Source organism: Electrophorus electricus, chromosome 11 (genome assembly GCF_041902795.1).
Source record: "Electrophorus electricus isolate QZ-2024a chromosome 11, ASM4190279v1, whole genome shotgun sequence".
Lineage (NCBI taxonomy): Eukaryota > Metazoa > Chordata > Actinopteri > Gymnotiformes > Gymnotidae > Electrophorus > Electrophorus electricus.
The window spans coordinates 5969863-5996155 of NC_137507.1; the positions used below are offsets into that span (position 1 = coordinate 5969863).

The window sequence follows — 26293 nt, forward strand, 5'->3', positions numbered from 1 at the left end:
GGTACAAACATTCTGGGAGCTAGGCTAGAGCAAAAAATATAGATCATCTTGTGAGCCCCAAGGACTTAGTTAAGAAACACTGTGCTGTCACCTACGGAAATCTACACTACTACCTGTAAGTCCACATCACTATCTTCAAATCCACATCCCTACCTCCAAATCCCTGAATCTAATCTATACCTTCTATGTAGCTTGAAGCCCCAGAAGATTCCTAACCTAACAAGTCTGAGTTTATTAATGCAAACATACATGGACTTAACAGCTTTTTATTGGATCTGAAAAGCACTCAAATGTTACACTAACTGACAGAGGATGGAATAATGTTAACAACACTGTGATTTTAAGTTATATATAAATGACAGATCATAGTCAGCTTGGCTCCATGAGTTTCAGCACAGTCTATAGCCACAAATCACTGTAAAAATTGTGAACAAGAGGCATACTATACAAAAGATCAGAGAATCACCTGTCCCAGACTCTACACTTAATATAATATAACTCAACAACTGAAACAAAACAAAATCTTCCACCTGGCCATGCCTGACACCATTTTTCAGTAGATCACTAATTTCCTGACAGACAGAAAACTGTACGTTAGGCAGGGAAAGCACAGCTCACTGATTGGACAGTGGGGACACTAATTGGACAGTAAAGTACTGGCACCTAAGACCTCCATTTTTATACCCCACAGTCTCCCTGCATGCACTAGACCAATGCAGGCACATTTGTTGCTGTATACATTATTCTTGTGCTGCATTTTATGTTTACAGTTTTAATTTAAAAAATAAATAGTAATAGTGTTCATATTTGTGAGAACTGATTTAAATCAACACAGTAAGTATTATTTTAGTGAGTATTAGTGCTTTTTGAATGCAGTGCTAAAAACCATAATCATTGAAATCTTTATGCTATTTTGGCCCTTCATAGTGAACAATAACTGCAAAAAAAATGTTTTTCAGGGATAGAGACAGCCCTGCAAAGTAAGCAAGTGAAAAGAAGAATTAAAATGGGCATACTATATTTAAGAAGCTATTTATGTAGATATAAAGCTGCATCACTGTATGAGTCATTTGTCCTTATACAAATCAAAACCAGTCAAAACCAGATTTTTTGGTCAGGGCCCTGTGGAGCTGAGGTCAAGTAGTTTTATCATAGCTTCTAAAATACTCAGTTTGGAAACCATGATGGTTTTACACTGATTAATAATGGAAGCAGTTAATACAAACAACATATTAAAATGACCTGAAACTATATTTTTCTGGGATCTCAGATGGGAATACCAACACTGACTCATCATCAACAGGATGCATCAGCAGACAATGTACAGCAGCTGAAACTTTTAAACAAACCACAGGTGGAAATGGTGCAGGTCTACTCTACCATTACAGAGTCAGTCCTAACTGACAGACTTAACCACAAGAAAGGAAACGGCAGCACATAATCTGGTCAGTCAGAATCATTAACTTCAATATGAACTCCCTGCAGGACTGCTATAACAATAGACCCAAAAAGGGAGCAGACAAGATATTTACTGGTCCAACACATCTTGCTCTCTGATTTACAGCTCCCTCTTAAGGATTGTGATACTGGATAAAAACACAAAAAATAAGATGTACAGTTTCTTCGTCCAAGCTATAAACCTTGTTCAGTAACAAACTGAAATTCTGTTAGTACTTACATTAGTCCTGTTTCTGTTTGAACACAGCAGTACACAAGCACAAATCAAATCTTAAAATACATCAGCATGTCTAATTGAAGGACGTTACTCTAAAGACTCTAAAGAAATAAATACTGAACACTTAAGAAAATAATAACTTACTGAAAACCGGCACAAAACTTGAAAGGATGCTGGGAAGTCGAGTATTTAATACTCAGTAAAACAATAAGTAAAAAAGAAATAAAAATAAACAATATGGGGTGTCCCAACCCTTTTTTAAGGGTCCCTACACTCCCCCCTCACTAAATCTTAGCGTGTCCCCATGCTGGACTCACCAAACTCAAAAACAAACATTTGCATTTCACACAAGGATTACATCATCCTGAGCTAAATTCACAACAACTGGACAATGCAATAACCTGAACAAGTCAAACATAAAGCTTGGGAATTACACCACCATGCATGATGACTATTAAAATATAAGGGAAAACAAGTCTTGTCTCCTGAAGGTACTCCAACACCACACATGTTCGTTATTATCACTGGCTCCCTTCTAGGCTTACTCAAACCATCATAGGTTAGATGCTCAGCAAGCCTTTTACGCCTCTCAGACCTTCTGAGACTTTCAGTTTCCCCGGCACCCTCCCTATTTAGGTGACTATCTACCTTATGGTCCCCCTGATTCTAATCTGTTTCCCTTTCAGAAGAGTAATGTTTTGGGTAAAGTAATCCATGTTTTGGGTAAAGCTTTCATATAGTAGGGAGTCATCTACCTTCTCAACAGGTAAGTGGTTAAACTCTAATATAGGTTCCTCCTGACCCTCTTCATCTTTCTGAGAACTCTTGCCAAGGTCCTCAGCATAACACCCATATTCAGTGTCACTATCTGATATACACTGGGCCACATGCAACGATTCATACGTGAATCATATTCCTTTGGGTCAGCGGCTGCTTTCTTTTCCTTAGCATTTCTCTGCCGAAGAGCCCTTGCTGAATTGCTGGCTCAGAGTCAACTTCGGGATTTCACCTTAAACTTCCTGTCCAAAGAGCAAGAGATGATTACGGTGTATTACTTTCACAGGCCCCATCCCAACTATGGGTTTTAAGGTGATATACAGGAAGGTCAGATAATTTCCTCTCCACTACATAAGGAGTTGATCCCCGCCGGTCAGCAAGTTTCTGCTTCCCTTTAAGACCAAGATTTCAAATGAGAACTCGGTTCCCTGGGCTCAGACAGCGATACCGCACTTTTTGATCATTTCGCTCCTTGTTGCTTTGGTTCATTTTGGCAGGTGCAGTCTGTGCCAGGTGATAGGCCCCTTCTAATTCCCGTTTTATCCTTGACACGTATTTTATATATGACACAGGCAATGCACCATCAGTACAGACACCAAAACAAACATCAAAGGATAGTCTTGCTTCTCACTCAAATAAAAGATCATACAAGGAGTAGCCAGTAGTCTCATTGGGTGTGCAATTATAAGCATGTAGCAAGCAAGCTATGTGTTTTCTCCATTTAGAATTTTGCTGAACATTCAGCATATTCAGCAGGGTACAATTAAACTTTTCTGGCTGGGGATCACCCTGTGGATGATATGGTGGTGTTCTGGACTTCTTCACACCCAACATGGTCAACATGTCATGAATTAATTTACTCCCAAAATTCCTTCTCTGATCTGAATTAATTCCAGACAGCAGACCATAATGAATGAAATATTTCTCCCACAGGGTTCTGGCTACTGTCACTGCTTTCTGATCCTTAGTGGGAAACCTTGTAAAGTGATCTGTTACCACCAAGACATTGCACATATTGCAGGAATCTGGCTCAATGGTAAGAAAATCTATACAAACAAGATCCATGGGTCCAGAACCACTTAGATGGGATAAAGGAAGTGCTCATTAAGGTAAGGTACTCCTCTTTATGCAGCGATCACAGGTCTGACAATAGGTCTCTACCTCATGCTTCATATAGGGCCAGAAAAATCTGTCTCGTACTAGGGCATAGGTTTTGTCAAAACCCAGCTGTCCACTGTCATCCTGCAAGGATTTTAATACAACACCTCAAAACTGCTTGGGAAGCACTATTTGTTGTCTTGTTCACTCTTCAGGGAGCTTAACGGTTCGGTACAATAGTCCTTGAGGGTTAAGAGTTTTTTGGGGTCCCTACATATGCATATCACAGAATGTAAAATATGGATGATATAAAGATGCTTGTGAAAGTTCTATTAGTTGTTTTTGGTTCAGAAGAACTACATCACTAGACTGTAGCTCAAATGAACCAAAGGGCACATCTCAAAAACAAAGGCCAAAACCCTATGCTAAACTTTGTATTTGATTTAGAATTTTGTAGGTCTGTATAGATTTAACAATAATGGATTGCTAGCATTAAGGTTTTGGCTTTAGGTATTAACATTTATTAGGCTACACTACAGTTTAAACTGCTTTTTCATTCCTCCCACTTTTCATGTCTTTACTGAGGTTGCACAGATAAGCTAATATGTAGGCACGCAATGATCCTGATGGACAGTTATAATGAAGCAGACAGGCAATCATAGTTTTGTATTGAGTGGTTGGTCGAGCATTAGGTATGCATTAGTATAAAGCTAACAAGTATACAGCTAACAAGTAAACTAAGTATTTGGGTTAATAGTTACACTGCTTCAGAAGGTATGGGTACAAGGGTAGTAGCCTTGTAACACAGCACAGTGTAGTATAATATATATAATAATATAGAAGACCCCATGCTGGGTGACTGCCTATATAGACAGAATGTACAGGGATAATTTTTGATAAAGCTTTGATAAAGTGGCACAGCTGTGCCACTGCTTCATAAATGAAAAACTGCTACATGCTTCAACACTGTTACTCCCATTTCTGCTACACATTATTTAATACTCAGACAACTAGGAGAATAAAAATAGCAGTTGCAGCATTTAAAAATGTTTAACCTATAAGCAATCTGAGCTTTTATTTACATAGTAATGCAATTCTACAGTCCCAAGTTTAAGGCTTGTTTCTTCTCTAAAAGCCCTGATTCAGTCATTTACCATAAGGTTTGTTTATCTCAGTTTGATTAAAAGACAATGTTTTGGTTATAAAACTTCTTCTGAGGCCACTTAAGAGGCAGGGCAATTCCCATGAATTGTGTAAGATGTCTGATATCACCATCTGGGCAAAAAAACCTTTATTAATACTCTTCATTAAATTTAATTATATAGCTCTTTTTACAAAAGCTGTTGTCACAAAGCAACTTTACATGTGTCCAAGTCCAAGTTTGAAATATTCAACCCAATCACATCTTTTGTCCATTAAACACACCTCCGATAGAATTGAACCAAATAGCAAACATGTTAATAAATCTGTAACTTGTTCTGCTAGCTAGAACAATATTTTACTTGTGTTATCAATACTTTACATTTTTTTAATGCAGGCATTGAAGGAAAATTGAGCAGATTTTATCCATAAATCTGAATGGTAGTTACCTTACTTATTGTTTACCAACATTTTGATTTTCCCTTACATTACAGTTTGATTTTGTACACATTAACTAAAAATAAATCACACTACTCACTTTTTTAGTCTATTTAGGCAAACGAAAGAAACCCTCATACAAACTCGGACACTTTTTCCAGTTTAATTTAGTCAGCAAATTCAGATACACATTACATCCATAAATCTAAAGGGGTATATGAGCAGGTCCACAACCCTCACACTCTGTGCTGTGATATTAAACCACTTCTTCACTGCATTTAGGATACCAATGCATAATTTATTACCCAGAGACAGGAGAACCAGTTCCTGCTCTTGAGGGACAGAAAGATTTGGGTATCTGAGGGAGAAACTGCTGAATGCAGGGCCTTTATACAGCATGATAGAGCGTAAACACAACAGTCTCATTAAGTGGCTGATCTCCACTGTGAACACTGAGAGCTGAGGGAAATACAAGAAATTAACATTTCTCAGTCCAACCCCATTAAATATAATCTTACAATATTTGCTTATGGGCAACTTTGGGCAAAAACAGTTCATCTTTTGTTTTTCAGCAATATTAGCATCATATGATTTAACAAGACTAATTTAGAAGAGGTAAATGTTGTATTCCTTTGAAAATTATTGCATCTAAAATTGTGTTGGCAAAAACAGCTGTTCAACCGTCTTACTGTGGTCATAAGCAACAAAGAACATATCAAAACACTTGTAAAGGAGAGGCAATTAGCTACATGAGATCAGAACAAAAAACTGTAACATTATACTAACATCAGATGAGCAATAATTTCAAATTCTATAAGATTAATATCTGTCCTTAGGTGAACAAAATAGGAGAGAACTTGCAGCATGATGACTATATTGCCATCAGGAATCAGAATATAAGGCATAACAGAGGTTCACAATCTTGGAGGCCCTTAGCCTGTACACCTATTTACAGTGTTCTAGCTCGCAAAATGTCATATCTTAAGAATGAACTACACAGCCCCCAGTTACAAAGCTGAGATCTATATAGACCTGCAACAGAATGGATATATGGTCAAAGCCATTCAGGATTCCGCCATTCAAGCCATTCAGGATTCAGCCATTAAGGGCCTTGACTGAGAGTCTTTTCTACAGCCATTTGCAGCAGATGAATTCGCTCAGTCATGGGCATTCAACACCTTGAAGGCCAGAGTGAAGTCAAGTCAAATTTATATATCTATAGCCTTTTCACAACAGCTGTTGTCACAAAGCAGCTTTACACTGTCCAGGTCAAATCCCCCAGTGAGCAAGCCAAGGGTGACAGTAGCAAAGAAAAACTCCCTAGAGCATGAGGAAGAAACCTTGAGAGGAACCAAGCCTCAAAGGGGGGCCCATCCTCCTCTGTCTGGAGTCAAACACACTACTCATCACTTAATTCTGTGTGCGTGCCTGTGTGTGTGTGTGTGTGTGTGTGTGTGTGTGTGTGTGTGTGTGTGTGTGTGTGTGTGTGTGTGTGTGTGTGTGTGAGTGAGTGAGTGAGTGAGTGAGTGAGTGAGTGAGTGAGTGAAAGCTCTCGTGAGCTGCAAGATGAATTAAGTGCAATCAAACTTATGGGTTGCCAACCCATAAGTGTTTTCAGCATGAAGGGTTTTAGCATCTCTGAGGTTGACCCTAAATCCCATAATTAAAATAATCTGGCATGACTACAAGTCCAGAGACAAGAAAGAATTCAGGACTCACCCACAGATATGACACTTGTACTCCCTCATCCCGAGATGTCTCTTAACATGGTTACGAGCATCACCAAGCTGTGCTGTAGCAAAGTTGCAAATTTTGCACCTGAAAGGCTTTGACCCTTTAGGGAAAAAAACAAAACAATGAACAGCAGATTAGCTTTAACTTATTTACCAGAGAAAACATGGGGTTAACTTTTGGTGACATTTTAAGAAACAACCACTTAAGGTGAATAAAAATAATTTCTTTTTCTTGTTAGAGCCTAATTGATGTATAATATCGGCCAATATTATTGGTATATAGTTTTAGTGATTTAACCATATCAGCACCAACAATGTCTATTATAATATTTCATATTCAGAAATGTGATGCCATTTTAAATATGATACTACCGTACCATTATCCGCTTTGAACAATATGCCCCATATGCTCATATATGCTCCAGCTATAGTCTACACGCAGGTCATTTCTAAACATACAGTACTGTCTAAGGCTAATTGGCAATAATAACAACTCACCTCATGAATACAGGCTCTTTCCTGACCATCACATAGAAATATAGAAGCAATATGCCTCATAAGGGCATAAGGGTTTTACCTATTTTAGGATATAATGCCTTGTTTTGTATTAGGTCTATTTTTTAAGACAGAGAGTTTCAGCTGTTTGAGTTTAAAAATGTGACAATACACATCTAATTCAACCAATATAAAATTCAATTTTTAATATTTCACATTTCCACGTTTATTGATGGAATTCAACACTTGGCCTTTGCCTTTCAATAAAAGTGTATTTTGAGTCAATGGGTCTTTGTTCTTTTCTAAATTAAATAATGGAAAATGTATTGAAATGATTGTCCGTGGTAATTAGCCTTACTCTACAGAAGCAGGAGACAGGCACTGCTGTGGACAACACTAGAAAATTCCCTAAAATGGCTTAAGTAATCTTTTCTTGGAAATTTGACACTCTATTGTCTTGGATGAGACATAGCAAATTCATCTTATTTTAAAACAAAGGGATCTGTGTCACTCTACTACATAAACCTTTTCTTCAGTCGATTTACTCCAATTGTAAATATCACTTTCGATTTAGAACATCCAAGGCCGGCTGATTTTAGGAAATTGTTATAAAATGCTTCTCATTTCCCTAACCAACCAGCAACATAAACTCTATCTTGATGAAAATTATCACAGCACAAAATTTGTACACCCCCTTTTTTTTCTTTTTCTTTTTGAAAAATATTATTCAGTAATTATAAAAAACAAAACATTTCTTATTGACCAAAACAATGCGTCATTGTTTTGAGAAAAAAGTTATAAAGCTTTATATAAACATTAACAGATTTATTTAACATCTGAAAGATAATTGGCTTTTATATTCTGTCTATATGTGGCTTTTTTAGGATACCGGCAACAGTCAGTGAACTCAAAGAGAATGTCAATATCCCAAAAACAACCCCAATTAAGGACACAGACAACTGTGTGAAGTAAGCACAATTTACAGTCAGCAGGTATAGTTATGATTGCCACTAGCCTTACATTTCCTCAAAAATGGTTTATATGCTTAATTTAGGCATTTTTCCCTGATGTCTAATAAAATAAAATGGGTATATATGGTTTATTTTTTACATGTATCTTACATAGCTCATGAAAGACCAGTTTTTAAATGGGTGACTACTAAAAAAACTATCCTGCCTGCCATAGGCCCATTACTTCTTTTGTGATAATTATCACCTCAAGATAATTGCTTTCAGATGATTATCTCAAAAGAAAATTCCTCAAATAGATTTCTATAGACTTGGGGGGTGGTTCCTTACACTCACTCTAGATGGCAGTATTATGCCATTTAGTCTTTTGCTCTTCAATGCTTGTTTAAAAAGTGTAAAATGAGAACGTCTGCTGGTGAGCACTGAAATTAAGTCTTGAGACCAACTTGAGACCAAGTTGACAATACAATCTTGTACAGTGATCAATTTCAATTTCAATTAGAATAGACCTGACCACAAAAAAACACAACTTCCAGCATCTTTGTTAAATGAACTACAAAAATAATGTGGAAAATACTGAAAGGAATACTGCCTGAATGGTGTATTGCTGCCACCTTCAGGAGAGAAACAAGACAGTTATACATTACACAAATCACTTTTTAAAGCTAAATCAAATAAAATTGGTCTCATCTCCAATGAATTGTATTCAATGGCTAAACACATATTACAAACACTCTATACATGTGCCTCAGCTGGCAGAAACAAATGCTCTTCATAATTACTTTGCCAAGAATCTTTTCAGAAAAAGTATTCTATAACAGTGAAGTTTTAGTTGCTTTTCTTGCCTTTACAATTTAGTGAACAATTGAATTTATCCACTGTCAGGATTACTTCCCAAACATGTTCACACCTCATGTTGCTGATGGCTGAAAGAGATAACTAGCAAAAATACCAATACCAAATACCACTAGTAAGCTTGCAAGAACCACAATGCGAACATATTGATCATTGCAACTAAAAATGGGGGTTTGTGTTTTTATTGTCTTTCATTAAAAATGTTTAGAAGAAATTAACATTAACAAATCAATTAGTGCACACAGCAAGATAAATTTAGCTGCTCAAATCACTGGTTGGTAAAAAACCTAAACTGCTTATACTGATACAAAAACTGTTTAATACATCTAGGAAAAATCCATTTCACATCTAACATCTATCAGATATGATTTTGAGTGAACCACCCATGTCAAAAGAAAATAAATATTTAAAATACCATCATGGCCTTCCTATAGTTTCCATCTACAGGTGTGAAACTTATTGTAGACATTTATCCTGGCCTCTGGCAGGCAAGATACTTTTTACATTAAAAGAACTTTATATATATATATATATATATATCAATGAGAGAGAGAGAGAGCGAGAGAGAGAGAGGCTAGTACTTCATAGTAGCCTATTCATAATACAAACTTTCCAATATGCTGATATGTATTTTTGGTTTGTTTTACTATTTCAGAGGGAAAGACAAACAGGTTTTTTTAATATTTTATACCTTGTTTCTCTGAACAATATCAGTAGAAATTTACATGCTTTGTAGTGACAAGCATTTTTGAAAATGTACTGTTTTGAATTAGAATTTAATATCAGCCTTATATCAGTAATCAGCTATACTACTCTCTAAAATCATTACCATCATCAGACCTTCAAAAACCTCTATCAGTCAACCACTAATGTTAAACAAACATCTTAATGGCACACATGTGGTGAGCATAGCCTCTATACTATTCACACAGTGAGCTCAAGACACACAAATAATTGTATAGCCAGGGAACATCCCCCCACCCAAAAACAACTGCAGGTAACAGTTAAGCATCCGTGGACAAGAGAATACAGAGGGGGCATCTATGAATGGCACCTCAATTTGTTGATCCTGCATTAAATTTAAAGTAATGAATACCCATCTTCAGGAATGAGAAATAAAGCACTCTGTTTTTTTTTTTAAATCGGCACATTTACTATTCACAAATCTGATCTACATAGATCCATTTACAATGTAAAGTATGTCTGAGTGAATTGAGAATAATCAGATAACAGCAAGAACACATTTACCCACCCTGACCTGAGTGCCCACATGTGAAGTGTGTTGACACTGCCTACTTTGACCATTTTAAATTATTACTCAACTCTCTCTTAGGAGGAGCTTTAATCTATTTATGAAAACTCATTGACTATAATTAGGATACAACTGAGTCCTTGTATTGGGCACATCAGTTTGTAGTCAATCAAGGCTTTGGCCAGGCATTTCTCACGGAACATCCAATCTGTAACCCAGCAGTCTCTGACCAACAAACTCAGCCCACTCACCAACAACACAGAGTAGCAAATTGATCTTGGTCTAGCACTGATCCTCAAGAAATCAATGCATTTTTAATAGTTAGTATTTCAACTTCAATAATAGTATTTTCACGTTTAAAAGAATAAGGAATATTTTTTTTTCCTTTAAAAACACAAACCTTCTACAGTGGTTTTTTTATAAGCTCAGGTCAAAATATGTGAATCTGAATTTACATATAGCTACTATATAGGTGCTGAATCTCCCTGAACTTATTTTTTTTCAAAAATTCATTCAGCAATTAAAACTTCACAATTTGTTTGTTCACAGTGAAAAGATGATATAGAGGCTTAAGTACCTGTGTGTGTGCGCACATGAGCCAAGAATGCCATGGAATTACTGCTCTTGCAGACTTTGCCACAGTATTTGCAGACACTGCCTTGGTTTTCCTCACGTTCCCGGTTGATTTGCTCTGTATCCTCCAGCACATACTTATTGACCTCACGTAGCAGTTCCTCATGTTTCTCTTTAATATGCATGAAGAGCTCCTGCTCTGTTTGACAGGGCTCATTGCAGCGTACACATTTGAAGCTGGCGCCACCCTCTGGCAGTTCTTCGATACTGCCCTGCTCATTACGTATGTGTGCTGCACTGCCTAAGTGCTGTTGCAGGTTGCTCTCTGTATAGAATGACTTCCCACAGAGTAGGCAGTGGAAGTGCTTCTCCTTTGATGGGTGTTTCATAGAGATGTGGACATTCAGTCCACTGAGACCATCTGCCAAAAAGCCACAGTCCTCACAACGAATGCGGGGATTAGGAACAACACCCTTTACTGCTACTTCCCGTCTTCGGAGTCCCTGATGCCTTAATGCAGTGGTAGTTGGTTCTCCCACAACTGCCTCTTGCTGACCCTCTGTCAGTACTTTTAGGTGAAAGATACATGAATCAAATGGAGCAGCTCTCAACAACAGTTTCTCACTAGATGCATCTCTTGTTTCAGACAAGTCATCATCTATATAGTTATCCTCTGTATCTTCATCCACTGCATTACTGTCAGTGGTGCTTGACTGCACTGAGGCAGGCACATTTGAATCAGTTTGGTCTGGAGATGAGTCTTTGGTCTCAGCTCTGAGTGAGGTACCACTTGGCTTCACCACCATGATACTGTGTGATAGCTCATCTTCACTACCTTCAATTCCTGCTACTGCTTTTGCTGTGCATCCTATAACTCTAGTTGAAGAAATACCACCAAGTGGGTCAGAGCAGAGAAGGCCACCATCTGCCCCAGTGGGCTGGTGTGCATCTTCCGAGACCCTTTCAATGGGATTACTTGGGTCTAACTGCATTCGCTGGTTCAGCTCAGTCAAGTCTTTCTCCAAGCTTCCATCCCCTTTCTCCAAATAGGTCTCACGCTTCTGTTTATGTTTCTCTGTGGCCGCATGTCGGGACATCTCCCTGCGTGTTACTGCATAATAGGTGCATGCCAGACAAACAAATTCAAAGTCTTGTGTGTGTTTGCGACGCACATGAAGAGCAAGAGAGGGCGTTGAGTGAGCGACAAAGTCACAGTGAACACAGGAGTTCTCCAAGTCATCCTTACTTTTTTTGGCTGATACATCAGTTTGTGTTTTCTCTGTCTCATTAGCGTTTTTTTCCTCTTCAGCTTTCTCTGTTCCAACAGCCCACACTGCCTCCTCCTCACTTGCATGAGCAGCTTGCTCAGCATCTAGTGACACAATGCCACTGCAACCATCACCAGAGCTCTGCATTCGCTTAAGGTGTTTCTTGGTTTCACAGTGGCGATCCATGTCCCCTTTAGTCACACAGTAATAGTTGCAGAGCTTACAAAAGAAGCTGTATAAGCGGCTGTGTCTGCGTCTGATATGCACACTGAGGTTGGTGGGATTGGATGCAATAAGTCCACAATGACTGCAGGTAGTTACATAAGACATTTTGGGTCTCCCTCGCTTTTTTTTGTGAGGCCCACTGACTTCCAGGTTCTCTTCTGGTACAGTAATCTCAGCAGCCTGAACTGCAGAAACTCTCTTGAAGCACTGTGCCCCCAGTTCCCCTGCACTAATGTCTCTTTGCTGCTTACCCTGTTCATCTTTTTGGTCATCTGAAAGAATCACAAGCACTTTTTCAACACAGTCCTCGAACAGTGGACCAATATTTTTTTCCAGGGCTGCTTGCTGGTGAGACTCTCCAGCCAGATGTGCCTGCATTCCTTCAGTTGTAGATGTGTAGTAGTGGCAGGCTTGGCAGTGAAGCCTGTGCTCAGGAGGGTGCTGCAATTTGGCATGCTGGGCCAACATGACAGAGGTGCTGGTTGTAAAACCACAGCTGCTGCACTGATGTTCTGTGGTGCCACCTGCAGCACGCATGCCGGGCAAAGCTGGTTTTGGAGCCAGGTCTGTCTCCACCTCAGAAGTTTTCTTCTCAATCATCTTCCTTTTGTGCTTATTGCTCATACAATGCTTCTCATAATCACACTTTGCAACACATGAATAGGAGCAATATTCACAAAAATAGTTCATTTCCTTTGTATGTCTTCTCTTGACATGTGTCTCCAGACTAGGTCTGTCTCGAAATTCATGTCCACAGTATGAACATGCATGCAATATCTTAGGCTTTGGACACCTTCTACTAGTTTGTTTATGGGCAAACTCATCTTGCTTGCTGAAGTCTTCAACATCCATATTTGAGGTACAAACTGATCCTACCTGGGCACTCTCAATACCTTTAACTTCTACAAGGGCCTTCTCATCATGTCTTTCATTCTTTTTGCTTCCACTTAATGAGGGATCAACCATTTCCAGTAGCATCTGGGTGGGACTGGAATTCTCCTCTACTGGCATCTCAAAATGCTTTTCTGTCATTTCAGACTCTGCCTCGTTTACAGTGCACTGATTCGTACTGTTACTTTCTATTTGATAACTGGAAAGAATTTGTGACTTTTGGACTGTATTTGCATCCTGTGGTATCAGTAAACTCATTTCTACATGTGACTCTGCTGCTGAGTATTGTGGGTGGCATGTGTCACCCTTCTCTGGAGTCCCTGGATTGTTTTCCATCTCCTTAATATCAGGTACAGTTGTTATTGCAAAGTTCTTCTTAGAAACCACTTCACTGTGTGAGCTCTTCCTCATCCAAGAGTGTTTTCTTTTTGAGTGGATTTTCAGAGCAGTTGGGGTTTTTCCCACAAAATCACAAAAACAACAAGCACGGCTGTTATTCATTTCCAGAGAACTAGTAAGATCTGTTTGTATATACTCTGAGTCATCTTGGGTTTTTTCATGTGGTTGTGAAAGAGATCTGTCCACTGGTTCAGCAGTAGCAACTTTGGCCCTTTTACATGCAGACAGACCTTTCTCAGTGCCAATGTTGGTGGGAGAGTCTTTATTCTTACACAGCCCCTCCTCCTCTTTCATCCCCTTCCCAGATCTTAATTTCCTCTTTGAATGATCCATTCTGTCAGCAGCCTGCCTTGTGGTACTTGCCCAATTTAATGTTCCATGAAAACTTGACGTTTGTTCTGCAGGATAGATGAATAAATAAATCAGTACACAAGCAATGCAAAACAGATCATGACTATTTGCATTAAAGGATTAGGACACACTGGCATGGTGTGTTTTTCTTATGTCTTCTAGTGTGCTGCCCTCTATTGTTTCATTATCAGTGCAGCAGTGCATAAAACAAATCAAGCCAAATTTGTTATGCACAAAAATGAGAAAATAAATTTTAGTTTAACGCAACCTCAATATAAAAATACAATGTGAACTTGCAGTGAATCTGCTAAGAGAAAATAGTGGTGACCAACTGCTTGTTCTCAAAACAGCCAAACATTTTTGCACATAATACACAAATCTAGAACAAGTTAAAATATAACAAGGAAGATATTTATTTACCTAACCCTGGTCCTGGAAATCTAATCTACAGCTCCAGCTAATTTAGTGGAACTAAACTCTGTAGGCCAGTAGATCTTCAAGACCAGAGTTGGACAACCCTGATCTTTTAACTTTAACTATGGTATGATTCCTGGTACCAGATGTGTTGATTCTAATTTTTCAGAAGCAGCGGTCATGTCAATTCTAACTGATTCACCTTCACATATTAATTTTCCGCATGCACAGTGATGGTGAATGTAGTCTATGTGAAGTCCAAAATGTAGCTGTTATCCAGCTCTTAGGTGTTGGTGAATGCGCAATATTATTGTGAGAAAAATTATTCATACTTTAGTGATATAACAGAAGTGACAAAATGTGTTCAAATAAGCCCTACAGGATCCATGAAAATCACTGTGTTGGCAGAAAAAATATATGCAAATTAAAATTGCTACTAAAGTTGGTTGCTGTTAAAAGAGTATAAAAGTGAATATGAAAATATGAGAGGACTGCATAACAAGCTGTGCATTTTAATCACTGGAAAATAAACTTGGGGGAAGAATCTAATAAAATTCTCAGTTCTCCATTTCCTACACTGCATTTTTGTATAAAGTATACAACAACAAAAAAAAAACCCAGTAATTCATTAACTGTACAGGAAATTTAGCATAATACTTTTTACACTATAAACTTTAGTCAGTTGCCATAAGCAATAGTCACTCGTATTTTTCTCTTTTATTGTGTGCACCAAGAATGTGCTCAGGGTGTGGGCTCTCAGAGTACATACTGATGTGAACTTGTCATTATGCGCTCACTGTAAACAGACGAAAATATGTCCATACACGAGAAAATATCCAATTGTATATGGGACACTATTTCGCCGTTTAAAGAGTACAAAACTAGCTAATTTATGTTTGTCAAATTCTAGAAATATTCTATAAGAGTATCAGTGAATGTATAGTTTGTAAACTTAGAAAAGGTTACTGTTTATATAAGTCGACACTTAGCTGCTTTTACAGGAATAGGCAAAACTGTAGATGTTTTAGGGACACTTCAAAGATATTTTGCATCCCCTCCGATTCATTTTATGCATCCGACTCCATTTACATGTTTTACCATGTACATCTGCAGCCAAGACATATAATCAGACTTTCTTACTTCTTTAGCCTTATAAGCTAGTAGGGTTGATTTACAGGAATACAATATTCCTGTGTAGCTATGTATACTAATTCTTATGTCAGAATGTCAGCTAGCTAGCCAGCCAAGTTCCCTGCAGTGAATATGTGCTGATAGGAAGGTAGCTAGTTATTCCAGTAAACACAAATAGCTAGCTAAATAGCTAGCAATTAAGTTAATGAACGATTCTTGCCATTTATCATAGGCGATAAAATGATATTGTGCAGAATGCATATTGGACTGAAACTAACATAATGCTAGCTATTTAGGTTCAGCTAGCTAACCAGTTAGACTAATTTATTTGTAACTGTCAGCAGCTCAAGTCCCACACGGGTCAAATGTCTCTACATGCAATGAGCGAGCTAGGTTAGCTAGCTGACAAGCAGCGATAATGAGGCCTAGCTGTCCTGGCGAAATTAGCTAAGCTATCTTAGCTAGATAACTCGTCAGTTTCTGACTTTATAACGCCAAATTTCACCCTGCGTTATCTTTTTACCTAGTTATATTTTTGGAACGACATCAGATTTTAAAGAACAGATACCGATACTGCCAAATAATTTATTTAAAATGTTGCACTTTTAAGTTTAGCGTACTCAGCATACATACTTCCTATTAATACAAAGAAGTGAGTGGCGCAGCAACTGTTCAATAGGAAGACCAGAAAGTATGTTATTGTCGAATAGAAACGCAAAGGGGGCAGGCCTTACAGTCCCTTAGGCCCACAAAACGACGGCAGCACAGAGGCCCAAAAAGAGTGCCATTTGCGACCTCCAACATACGTTCTATCAAGCACCAAAAAACGAAAGGACCATATTTCGAAGACGTCTCTGTCGATTCTAGAAATAGTTTACACACTCAACTAATCACTATAACCGTTGTTTTTTCTTATTTACCTCAATTATTCTCCGTATTCACACGGTCCGCGCTTTCTGCTCTTGGTCACAAGTGGCGTACCGTAGTATGTTCATGACGACACATTCTTAGCTGTAACGTATTTAGGGGCGGGTACAGTCCCTCAGGACCTCGCTCGTCACTATTTTCGACAGTGATGAACAAGTCTCACGAAACAATAGACCGTTTAAAGCGATTGTATCGGAAATTGTTTCTATGTTTCGAAACGTTTTGATGTATTATTAACTGACATTGCTTTTCGTATTAAACACTACATATTGCATAAATAATACTATGGTTCATTTTAAATCTAAAACATTGTCATGCCATGACACCTATGATAAAAATATGACAATGTTTTAAACAAGGGATCCAAAGATCTGGGTAGATTAATAATGGGTAGTATATAGGTTTTAATCTTGCTTATATTAAATTTAGTGTATTAAATTTCATGTATGCTTGGTTTGTGAAGTAGCAGGGTATAAATATTGAGGGGATTATACCATGGTGAGCCAGCTGGTCATCTTAACAGCAATTGCCTGCACACCTAAAGCTTGTCCACATATAATTTTTTACGTGACTGCAGATACAAACGGGGTTTTTTTCCCTTCGTGTGGAGCTTGTCATTTATTTAGTTAGTTTTTTAGTTATTAAATCTTTGTCAGGAGCAATGCACAATAATCAACATAAAGTAACTATGCCAGTTAGCCAACTGACTAATTTTCAACTGTTCTGGTGGCATGTTTTTATGTCTGTAGAGGGTCAAATTTTGTCTGCCGGTAAAAGCCGAATTGGCAATGTGTCGCCGATAGATGGCGGTATTTACTGTCAAGTAGTCCATGGATGGGGAATTTCTGACCTAATGCGAGGGGTTGTGGAAAAATAAATACAGTTTTTGTTGAGGATTCTGAATACATACTCCGAATCCACATTTATGTTGTCACACACTGTTCTGTTTGCCACATGCTTTACATGTTATGTTTTGAAATACTGATTGTCCAAATGTTCAGTAATAGCTCTAATGTAATATTTATCTTGAGATATTATTGAAACTGTGCTGTTTTATGGAGTTCAAACTAATTTTCAAATTATGTTGTTTTCTAAACATTGCATTGCTGGACACTGTTTACTGCACCGTTGCATGTTGCACCAAAGCAAAGGAATATTATAATGGGGCAAACATGGAGTGATGTGTGACTGCAGGTCAGGATGGTCTTTATTAAACTCCATATGAACAGGAGGAGCAAACAAAATAAAGAGAGCAAAGAAGATTCAAACATCAAACTAGTAAAAAAAAAAAAAAAGGAAACCAAGGCACAGAAACCAAGTAGCTCTCTCAAGGCATTGATAAGCAGGTAAGAAAATAGAATACACAGCACTGGAGGAACATTCCTGTGGGTTTAAATAGAAGGGTAAACAAGGAACAGGTGTGAGCCAGATGTGAGGCTTATCATGATATAGAGTTTATCTAGGAATTCCTCCCACACCTGTGAGGTGAACTGCATCTCCCAGTTTGAGTCAATGTTTTTAGGCAAGTCCAAACTGGCGGAACACATGGCAGAGGATTAGGTTGGCAATGTCATGTGTGGTGGGGAGTGAAGGGAGAGGGATAAAATGGATTATCTACAAAAAGTGGTCCACAATCGTGAGGATAATTGTGTTCCACTCAGAGGCCAGGAGATATGTCAGGAGATCAGTGGATAAGTGGGACCAGAGTTGCTGTGGTGTAGGCAAAGCACAGCATCTTACCAGCAGGGGGTGTTGTGCAGGGTTTTGCTGTATCATGTCCTTGTGCATCTCCAGCCACTAATAGTGAGCTGTCAGGACCTGCCCTGCATGCATGGACCCCAGTATCTGGACGCCATGGAGGTGTGTGCCCAGGTGATGAGGGAGGAGCGGCACTAAAGAGGAATGTAGAGCCTGTTGGGTGGGCAGTAGTGGTGAGGGTTCGCTCTGGTGATCTCATGGTCCGGGTCCCAACTAATCAACTTCACGAGGCAGGAGGAGGAGAGGACTGGCTTCTGGCTGGTGAGTCTGGCACCAGGCACTATACTGGCAGGAGAACATGTCTGCCTTCACTTTCTTTGACTTCTAAGTGACCTAGAAGACATACTAGAAGAACAACACAGACCACATGGATTCTGCCTGGAGTTCCAGGTTTTTGGGGTCTGTGATCGTAAATGGATATCAGGCTTCTTCAATCCAGTGCTTCCACTCCTTGAAAGCCTTCTTCATGGCTAGCAACTCCCAGTCCCAGTCCTGCTGTGTGAGGGTAAGCTTCAGAGAGAAGAAAGCCCCCAGCTTCATTTATGGCCTATTCCCGGAACACTGGGAGAGGACAGCCCTCACTTCCACATTCAAGGCATCCACCTCTACAATGAAGGGCTGTGTGGGAAATCAGGCTGCTGGGGTGCAGGTGAAGGCTTTCTTTAAAGCGATGAATACATCGTTGACCTGAGCCTTTAAGCCCTTGTAGCAGATCTATCAGAGGCGGTAGAAGTTAGCAAACCCCAGGAACTGCTGCAGTTGATAAGGGCAGTTTGGTAGGGATATTTCAATAACAGGACATTGAAATTGAGGTAATAAAAAGTATGTTTGTAGGTCTGGGCATTGAATAAAAAGCCTAAGGTAAAACCAAGGAATTAGAACACAGAATAGAGGCCCTTCTTTGTGCAGAACATGATTTCAAGACCTCTGTGCAAGTCTAAGGCAGATCACTCTGGACTGTTCTTGTGAAATATAACTTCAGTAGTATTGGGAAAGATCATTGTTTTTTTAAAAGACTTGAAAGCCTTGTTGACAGTTCTGTGGCTAAGCAAGGTTCATCATCTTAACACCAAGGACAGAGTGATGATGACCTGCAACTTTATCTTGCAGGTGTTTGGTGGTGTGAGTGGAGATCATCTTTAAAGAAAAAGGAAAATCTTCCAATGGGATATAATGGTGTCAATCTTCAGCTTGCAAAATGATAGGTAACTTGCACATTATTGGATCTCAACTTGCATACATTAAATAATGTATGGTTTGGATATAATGGTGGATATTTTAAACACTAGTACGCAAAAGAAGGTGGTGCGATTACATAATCACACCTGAAAACTGTATAAAAATGTGGGTTCTTTGTGTGATTGTCAGACATTCTCCAGCTGATGCCTCCTCTATAGGTATTTTTCAGTGCACACTGATAAGCATTAGTAATAGTCCTTAACAGAATAACAGCAAACATTTCCAAAACTGTAGAGAGTGAAGAGATTAAAGTGACTGCATATAAAATGAATGAGGTTGAATGTTCCACACTCAGTTCCATATTGCATATTCTCTAACATCCCTCCAAGCTATTGTGACAAAGTCTTTCAGGACATGATAGACATTCTTCTTGATAACAGTGATGATATTCTTATCTTTTCACAGTCTGAAACTGACCATATAGAACACGTCTCTGCTGATGCTGATACATTTAAGACGACACCACCTCTACATGAAGGCTGAAAAATGTGAGTCTCACAAAAGCTCTGTTACCCTCTTGGGCTGCAACATCAAGCATGGTAGTACCTCCATGGATCCCCATAAGGTCTCAGTGGTGATAAATTTGCCCAAACCAATTGCTATAAAGGAGCTACAATGTTTCTAGGGTTTGTACATTTTTTATAAGAGAGTTATTGGAGGATTTGGTACTATATCCATTCCCCTTACCTCACAGATGGAAATACAGTAATGATAGTGGTGGATTGTTTTTCCAAAATGTGTCACCTCATCCCTTGTCCCCATTTGTTCATGGAGACAGCGAAAGCGATATTTGAGTTTGTGTTTAATATCTATGGCTTACCTGACCTCAATTCTCTTTGCAGGTGTGGCGACAATTCTGCAATAAACTGAATCTCTACTTAGGCTATCATCCCCAATTGCCTATTACAAATGGTTTTCAGTTGAAAAATGTCTTAGAAAGTGTTTTCTTGTCATATTGGATGAAAACACTATATCTTGCACTGAAACAGTGCTGAAGTTGACTAGAATGCTTGGAAACTCTGTTTCCAAGAATTTCCAAGCATCTCATACTGTTTAGAAATGCTGTTTCATAGCGTTTAGAAATAAGAGAACAGAGTTGCAATTACTTGCAATGTGCACATCGTTAAAGTGTTAAAATATGTTTTCACTTGCACACATGGTTTTCACATGAAATACATCTTAGAATGTGTTTTTTTTTTATCATGCATTACATTTTGGTTGAAAACACTATGTCTTGCACTGAAAGAGTGTTTAAGATGATTAGAATGCATGGAAACAATTTCATAATGTTTAGAAGTAAAAGAACGGAGTTGAAATTACTTGCAAAGTGCACAGTGCAAACATGTTAAAATTGCTTGTTTTCACAAGTTTTCACTTGAAACAGATCTTAGTGTTTTCTGATCAAGCATTACATTTTGGTTGAAAATGTCTTGTACATGTCTTGTGAAAAGGTGTTTAAGATGACTAGAATGTCTTGTGAAAAGGTGTTTGTGAAAATGTCTTGTGAAAAGGTGTTTAAGATGACTAGAATGCTTGGAAATCGTTTAGAAGTAAAAGAACAGAGTTGCAATTACTTGCAAAGTGCACAGTGCAAATGTGTTAAAACAGATTATTTTCACCTGCACACCTGGTTTTCACTTGAAATACCTCTTAGAAAGTGTTCTCTGATAATGCATTATTTATTGTTTGAAAACACTATGTCTTACATTGAAACAGCATTTAAGACTACTAGAATGCTTGGAAACGCTATCTCATAGAGTTTAGAAGTAATTGCAATTGCTTGCAATGTGCACATTGTAAACGTGTTAACTTGTTTTCATTTGCACACATGGTTTTCACTTCAAATACATCTTAGAAAGTGTTGCCTTATGATCCATTACATTTTGGTTGAAAACATTATGTCTTGCAATGAAACAGTGTTTAAGGTGATTAAAATGCTGTAATACGGAATGTCATAGTGTTTAAAAGTAAAAGAACAGAGTTGCATTTATTTGCAATGTGCATATTGTAAACGTGTTAAAACAGCCTGTTTTCACTTGCTCAGTTTTCTTAGAATGAGTTTTCTTTTCATACATTACATTTACATGTCTTGCACTGAAAGAGTGTTTAAGGCGATTAGAATGCTTGAAAACACTTTCATAGCATTTAGAAGTAAAAGAACAAAGTTGCAGTTAGTTGCAATGTGCACATTATAAACGTGTTAAAACAACTTGTTTTCACTTGCAGACTCAGTTGTCACTTGAAATACATCTCAGAAAGATTTGTTTTTTTACCATGTATTATATTTTGGTTGAAAACACTATATTTTACAATGAAACAGTGTTTAAGGAAATTAGAATGTTTGGAAACGCCTTTAGAAGTAACAGAACAGAGTTGCAATTGCTTGCAATGTGCACATTCTAAACATGTTAAAACCACTTGTTTTTACTTGCACACATGCTTTTCAACATCCGAAACAGCCGATGACTCCAGGTTACATCACTGATGATGCATCCTAGTGCATCCGCAAGATGTTTCTTACATAATACAGCCTGGCACAGCCAGTGACTCCTAGGAATAGTCTAGGTGACAACCAAGAACAGGTTGGCGACTACTGGAAAGACAGATGATGGCACGGAAAAACGGCACAGTGGGTAGGATGGGTTAGCACGCCAGCCTGTATCTTTTGTGAGAAAGGACCCCACCGAGCTACGAAAAGCCCTGAAGAGAGATACCCCCAGGAGATCCAGGAGGGGGGGGGGGGGGGGGGGGGGGGGAATGAGAGCTCCGATCAGTCTGACCAACGGTTAACGACTCATGCAAACGGATTGATTATGAGTATAACGTGCATTTGCAGAAAGCTGTGCAAGAACCAACATGTCCAGAATCCATCAGGCCAGAATGAAATGTTTGGTGCAGGAGACCAAGGTGCAACACATAGCTCCTAAACCACAGCAGGAGCCCGGCCGGGAGTCACCCCACAGAGCCAAGTCCCTCCACGCTCCTGAGTCTCCTATTCTAAGCAGAGTAGTTCTACAGCAGTAGATAAAGTGGCCCCCAGCCAGTAACCGGAGTGTGTGACTGCAGTTTGATAAGGACGTGTCCAACATCATTCAAGCTACAGCCAAAGGAGATGCTGACAGTTGACTTCAAACAATGACTACCATCATTATCAGCTATGCTTCTGAAAGATTCAGGCAGGTAGAGAAAGGTAACAACAAGCCCACCACCTACACCATGAATCGTAGGGCCTATAAAAATACATCAACTGTGCCAGGAGCTCCGAACCCTTAAGAAACAGTATAGGAAATCTACTGATAAGGAGAAGCAGACATTAGCAGAACTGCAGAATTTTCTGAGGAAGAAGCTGATGACCCTATGCAGAGCAGAGTGGCATAGGCAGCAGGGAAGAGAGAGAGAGCCAGGAAGTGAGCTGCCTTCATCGCCAATCCCTTTGGGTTTGCAAAACATCTGCTTGGAAACAAATGCAGTAGCCACCTAGAGTGTTCAAGACAGGAAGTAAATTGTTTCCCCCAGAACACCCTGAGTGATCCATTGAGGGAGCAAGAGCTTAAGCCCAACAAAGCCCTCATCAGCCCTGCCCCCCCCCCCCAACAATGGTGTTTGATCTGAGGGAGCCGAGTCTGAAGGAGGTGGAGGAAGTGATTAAGAGAGGTCGCTCAGCATCCACTCCATGCTCAGCAGTGTACCCTTCTTGGTTTATAAACCTTGTCCTGAACTTTTGCGGTACTTATGGAAGATTTTGAAGGTAATATGGTGAAGGGATAAAGTCACTGACCAGTAGAGGTGTGCTAAAGGAGTTTGGATCCCAAAAGAGGAGAACTTGAGAAACATCAACCAGTTTCGATCAATTTCATTATTGGGCATGGAAGGGAAGGCATTTTTTAGTATCATCTCACGAAGACTGACCGAGTTTCTCTTCAAGAACAACTTTATCGACACCTCAGTACAGAAAGGTGGGATTCCTGTAGTTCTTGGATGTTTGGAGCACATGGAGGTAGTTTCACAGCTCATCAGATAGGCCCATGAGAACAGAGGTGACCTAGTTGTGTTGTGGTTAGACCTGGCCAATGCTTATAGTTCCATACCACACAAACTGGTCAAGCTTGCACTTCACCACCACCATGTTCCCAGTAAAATCAAGGATCTGATCCGAGATTACTACAATAATTTCAGGTTGAGGGTCACTTCCGGGTCAATAACATCAGACTGGCATCATCTTGAGAAAGGAATAATAACAGGCTGTACCATCTCTGTTATTCTCTTCATCCTTGCCATGAACATGGTGGCCAAGTCATCTGAGGTGGAATGCAGAGGGCCCCTATCCAAGGCTGGTGTATGGCAGCCATCCATTAGAGTGTTCATGGATGACCCTACCATCACTACATCTGTTCCAGGGAGCAGGTGGATCATACAAGGACTTGAGAGACTTATCACCTGGGCAAGGATTAGTTTTAAGATATCTTATTCAAGATCCATGGTGCTGAAGAGGGGGAAAGTGACTGACAAGTACCATTTTTTAATCTCTGGAATTGTCATTCCTTCCATCTTAGAACAACCAGTCAAGAGCTTAGGGAAGCTATGTGACGCAAGCCTGAAAGATTCAGCTGCCATCCAGAAATCCAACAATGATCTTGGAGCTTGGCTCACCAAAGTCGACAAGTGCAGCCTGCCTGGTAGATTTAAAGTCTGGATCTACCAGCATTCCATCTTACTGAGAGCTTCGTGGCCCCTGTTGATCTACGAGGTCCCACTAACAACAGTTGAGTCCCTGGAAAGAAAGATCAGCAGCTTCCTCCGAAAGTGGCTGGGCCTCCCATGGAGTCTCACCAGCGCAGCACTGTATGGGACAAGTAACATCTTGCAGCTACCCTTCAGTGGCCTCACTGAAGAGTTTAAGGTTGCATGCACAAGAGAAGTACTACAGCACAGGGACTCCAGAGACTGTAAAGTGTCATCAACCGGTACTGAGGTGAGGACAGGAAGGAAATGGCAGGCTGAATAGGAAGTGAAGGTGGCAGAGTCTCATGTCAGACAAAAGGCACTGGTTGGTAGTTTGGCAATGGGCAAGAGTGGGCTTGGATTACTTCCCAAAGACCCAGGTCAGCAAAGCCCAGGGCAAGGAGAGACACTATCTACTTCAGGAAGAGATCCGAGCAGGTGTGGAGGAAGAGCAAGTCAGCAGGGCGGTGGGATTCCGGCAACAGGGAGCGTGGACTAGGTGGGAGAACACATTGCAGCGTAGGATTTCCTGGTTAAACATCATGCAGGCAGACTTCCATCGTGTCCAGTTCCTAGTGCAGGCGGTTTACGATGTCCTGCCAAGTCCAGCAAACCTCCATGCTTGGGGAAAGAATGAAACACCTATCTGCCTCCTTTACTCCAGAAGAGGCTCTTTGGAACATCTCCTCAGCAGCTGCCCAAAGGCAATTGTGGATGGTCGCTATCGGTAGTGCTACGATCAGGCACGTAAGGCAGTTGCTGAGAGCATATCCTTGGCCATCAGCACCAGCAAACACCATCATACCCAAAAGAAGGTAATCACCTTTATTAAAGTGAGAGATAAACCTCAGGCACGACCCGGAAGAACAACGGGCCTCCTCCATACAGCCTCCGACTGGCAAGTCCAGGTTGATCTGGGAAGGCAGCTGAAGTTTCCTCCACTTATAGCTGAAACATCATTCCGCCCAGACACGGTCATTACCTCTACCACTTCGAAACAACTCATCATGCTGGAACTTACATTGCCCTGGGAAGATCGCATGGAGGAAGCCAACGAGAGGAAGTGTGCCAAGTACCAGGTACTGTTGGAGATGTGCAGAGGCAGAGGCTGGAGGATGAGCTATGAGCCCATAGAAGTGGGCTGTAGAGGCTTTGCAGGTTGCTCCCTCTGCAGAGCTCTTAGTCAACTGGGCATCTCAGGAATGGCTAAGAAGAGCGCCATACAATCTGCAAACTGAAGCGGAAGAGAAAGCCACAAGATGGCTTTGGCTCAAAAGGGCTGATCCATGGGTAGCTGGTGGGACGCAAGTCGGGGCTTGATCAGCCCTGGCCAGGTCCCCTGGGCAAGGGTGTCTGAATGTGAGAGACCCGAAACATCTGATGACTCCAAGTTACATCACTGATGATGCGTACTAGTGCATCCACGAGATGTTTCTTACATAACTGAAATGAATGAATAAATCTTAGAAAATGTGTGGTCATGCATTACATTTTGGTTCAAAACACTATGTCTTTCACTGAAACAGTGTTTAAGGTGATAAGAATGCTTGGATATGCAATTTCATAGCATTTAGAAGTAAAAGAGCAGAGTTGCAATTACTTTCAATGTGCACAATGCAAACATATTAAAACAGCTTCTTTTTACTTATTCAAACAATTTCCACTTGAAATACATCTTAGAAAGCATTTTCTTTTCAGGCATTACGTTTTGTTTGAAAAGACGATGTCTTGCACTGAAAGAGTGTTTAAGGCTATTTGAATGCTCGGATACACAATTTCATAGTGTTTTGAAGTAAAAGTACAGAGTTGCAATTACTTGTAATCTACACATTATAAACTTGTTTAAAACTTTGTTTTCAATTGCTCAAACAGTTTTCACTTGAAATACATCTTAGAAAATATTTTAATTTCATGCATTATATTCTGGGTAAATGTTTGGAAATGCTGTTTCATAGTGTTAAGAA

At 39.6% G+C, this 26293-nt stretch overlaps 1 protein-coding gene and 1 pseudogene across 3 annotated transcripts in view; one reads left to right on the forward strand and one right to left on the reverse strand.

Moving 5' to 3' along the window:
* Window positions 1–16686, reverse strand: part of znf407 (zinc finger protein 407) — an 84460-nt gene extending 67774 nt beyond the window's left edge. For all 3 annotated transcript variants that reach the window (XM_035528654.2, XM_081723454.1, XM_081723455.1), the window contains exons 1-3: window positions 16604–16686; window positions 11009–14185; window positions 6848–6962 (exon numbers count right to left, since the gene is read on the reverse strand). In XM_035528654.2, the coding sequence (XP_035384547.1) occupies window positions 6848–6962; window positions 11009–14120 (3227 nt within the window). In that variant the 5' untranslated portion in view covers window positions 14121–14185; window positions 16604–16686. The remainder of the gene's footprint in view (window positions 1–6847; window positions 6963–11008; window positions 14186–16603) is intronic.
* A 6041-nt stretch (window positions 16687–22727) lies between these two features.
* On the forward strand, window positions 22728–25649 carry LOC113580621 (uncharacterized; annotated as a pseudogene).
* Window positions 25650–26293: the final 644 nt, after the last annotated feature.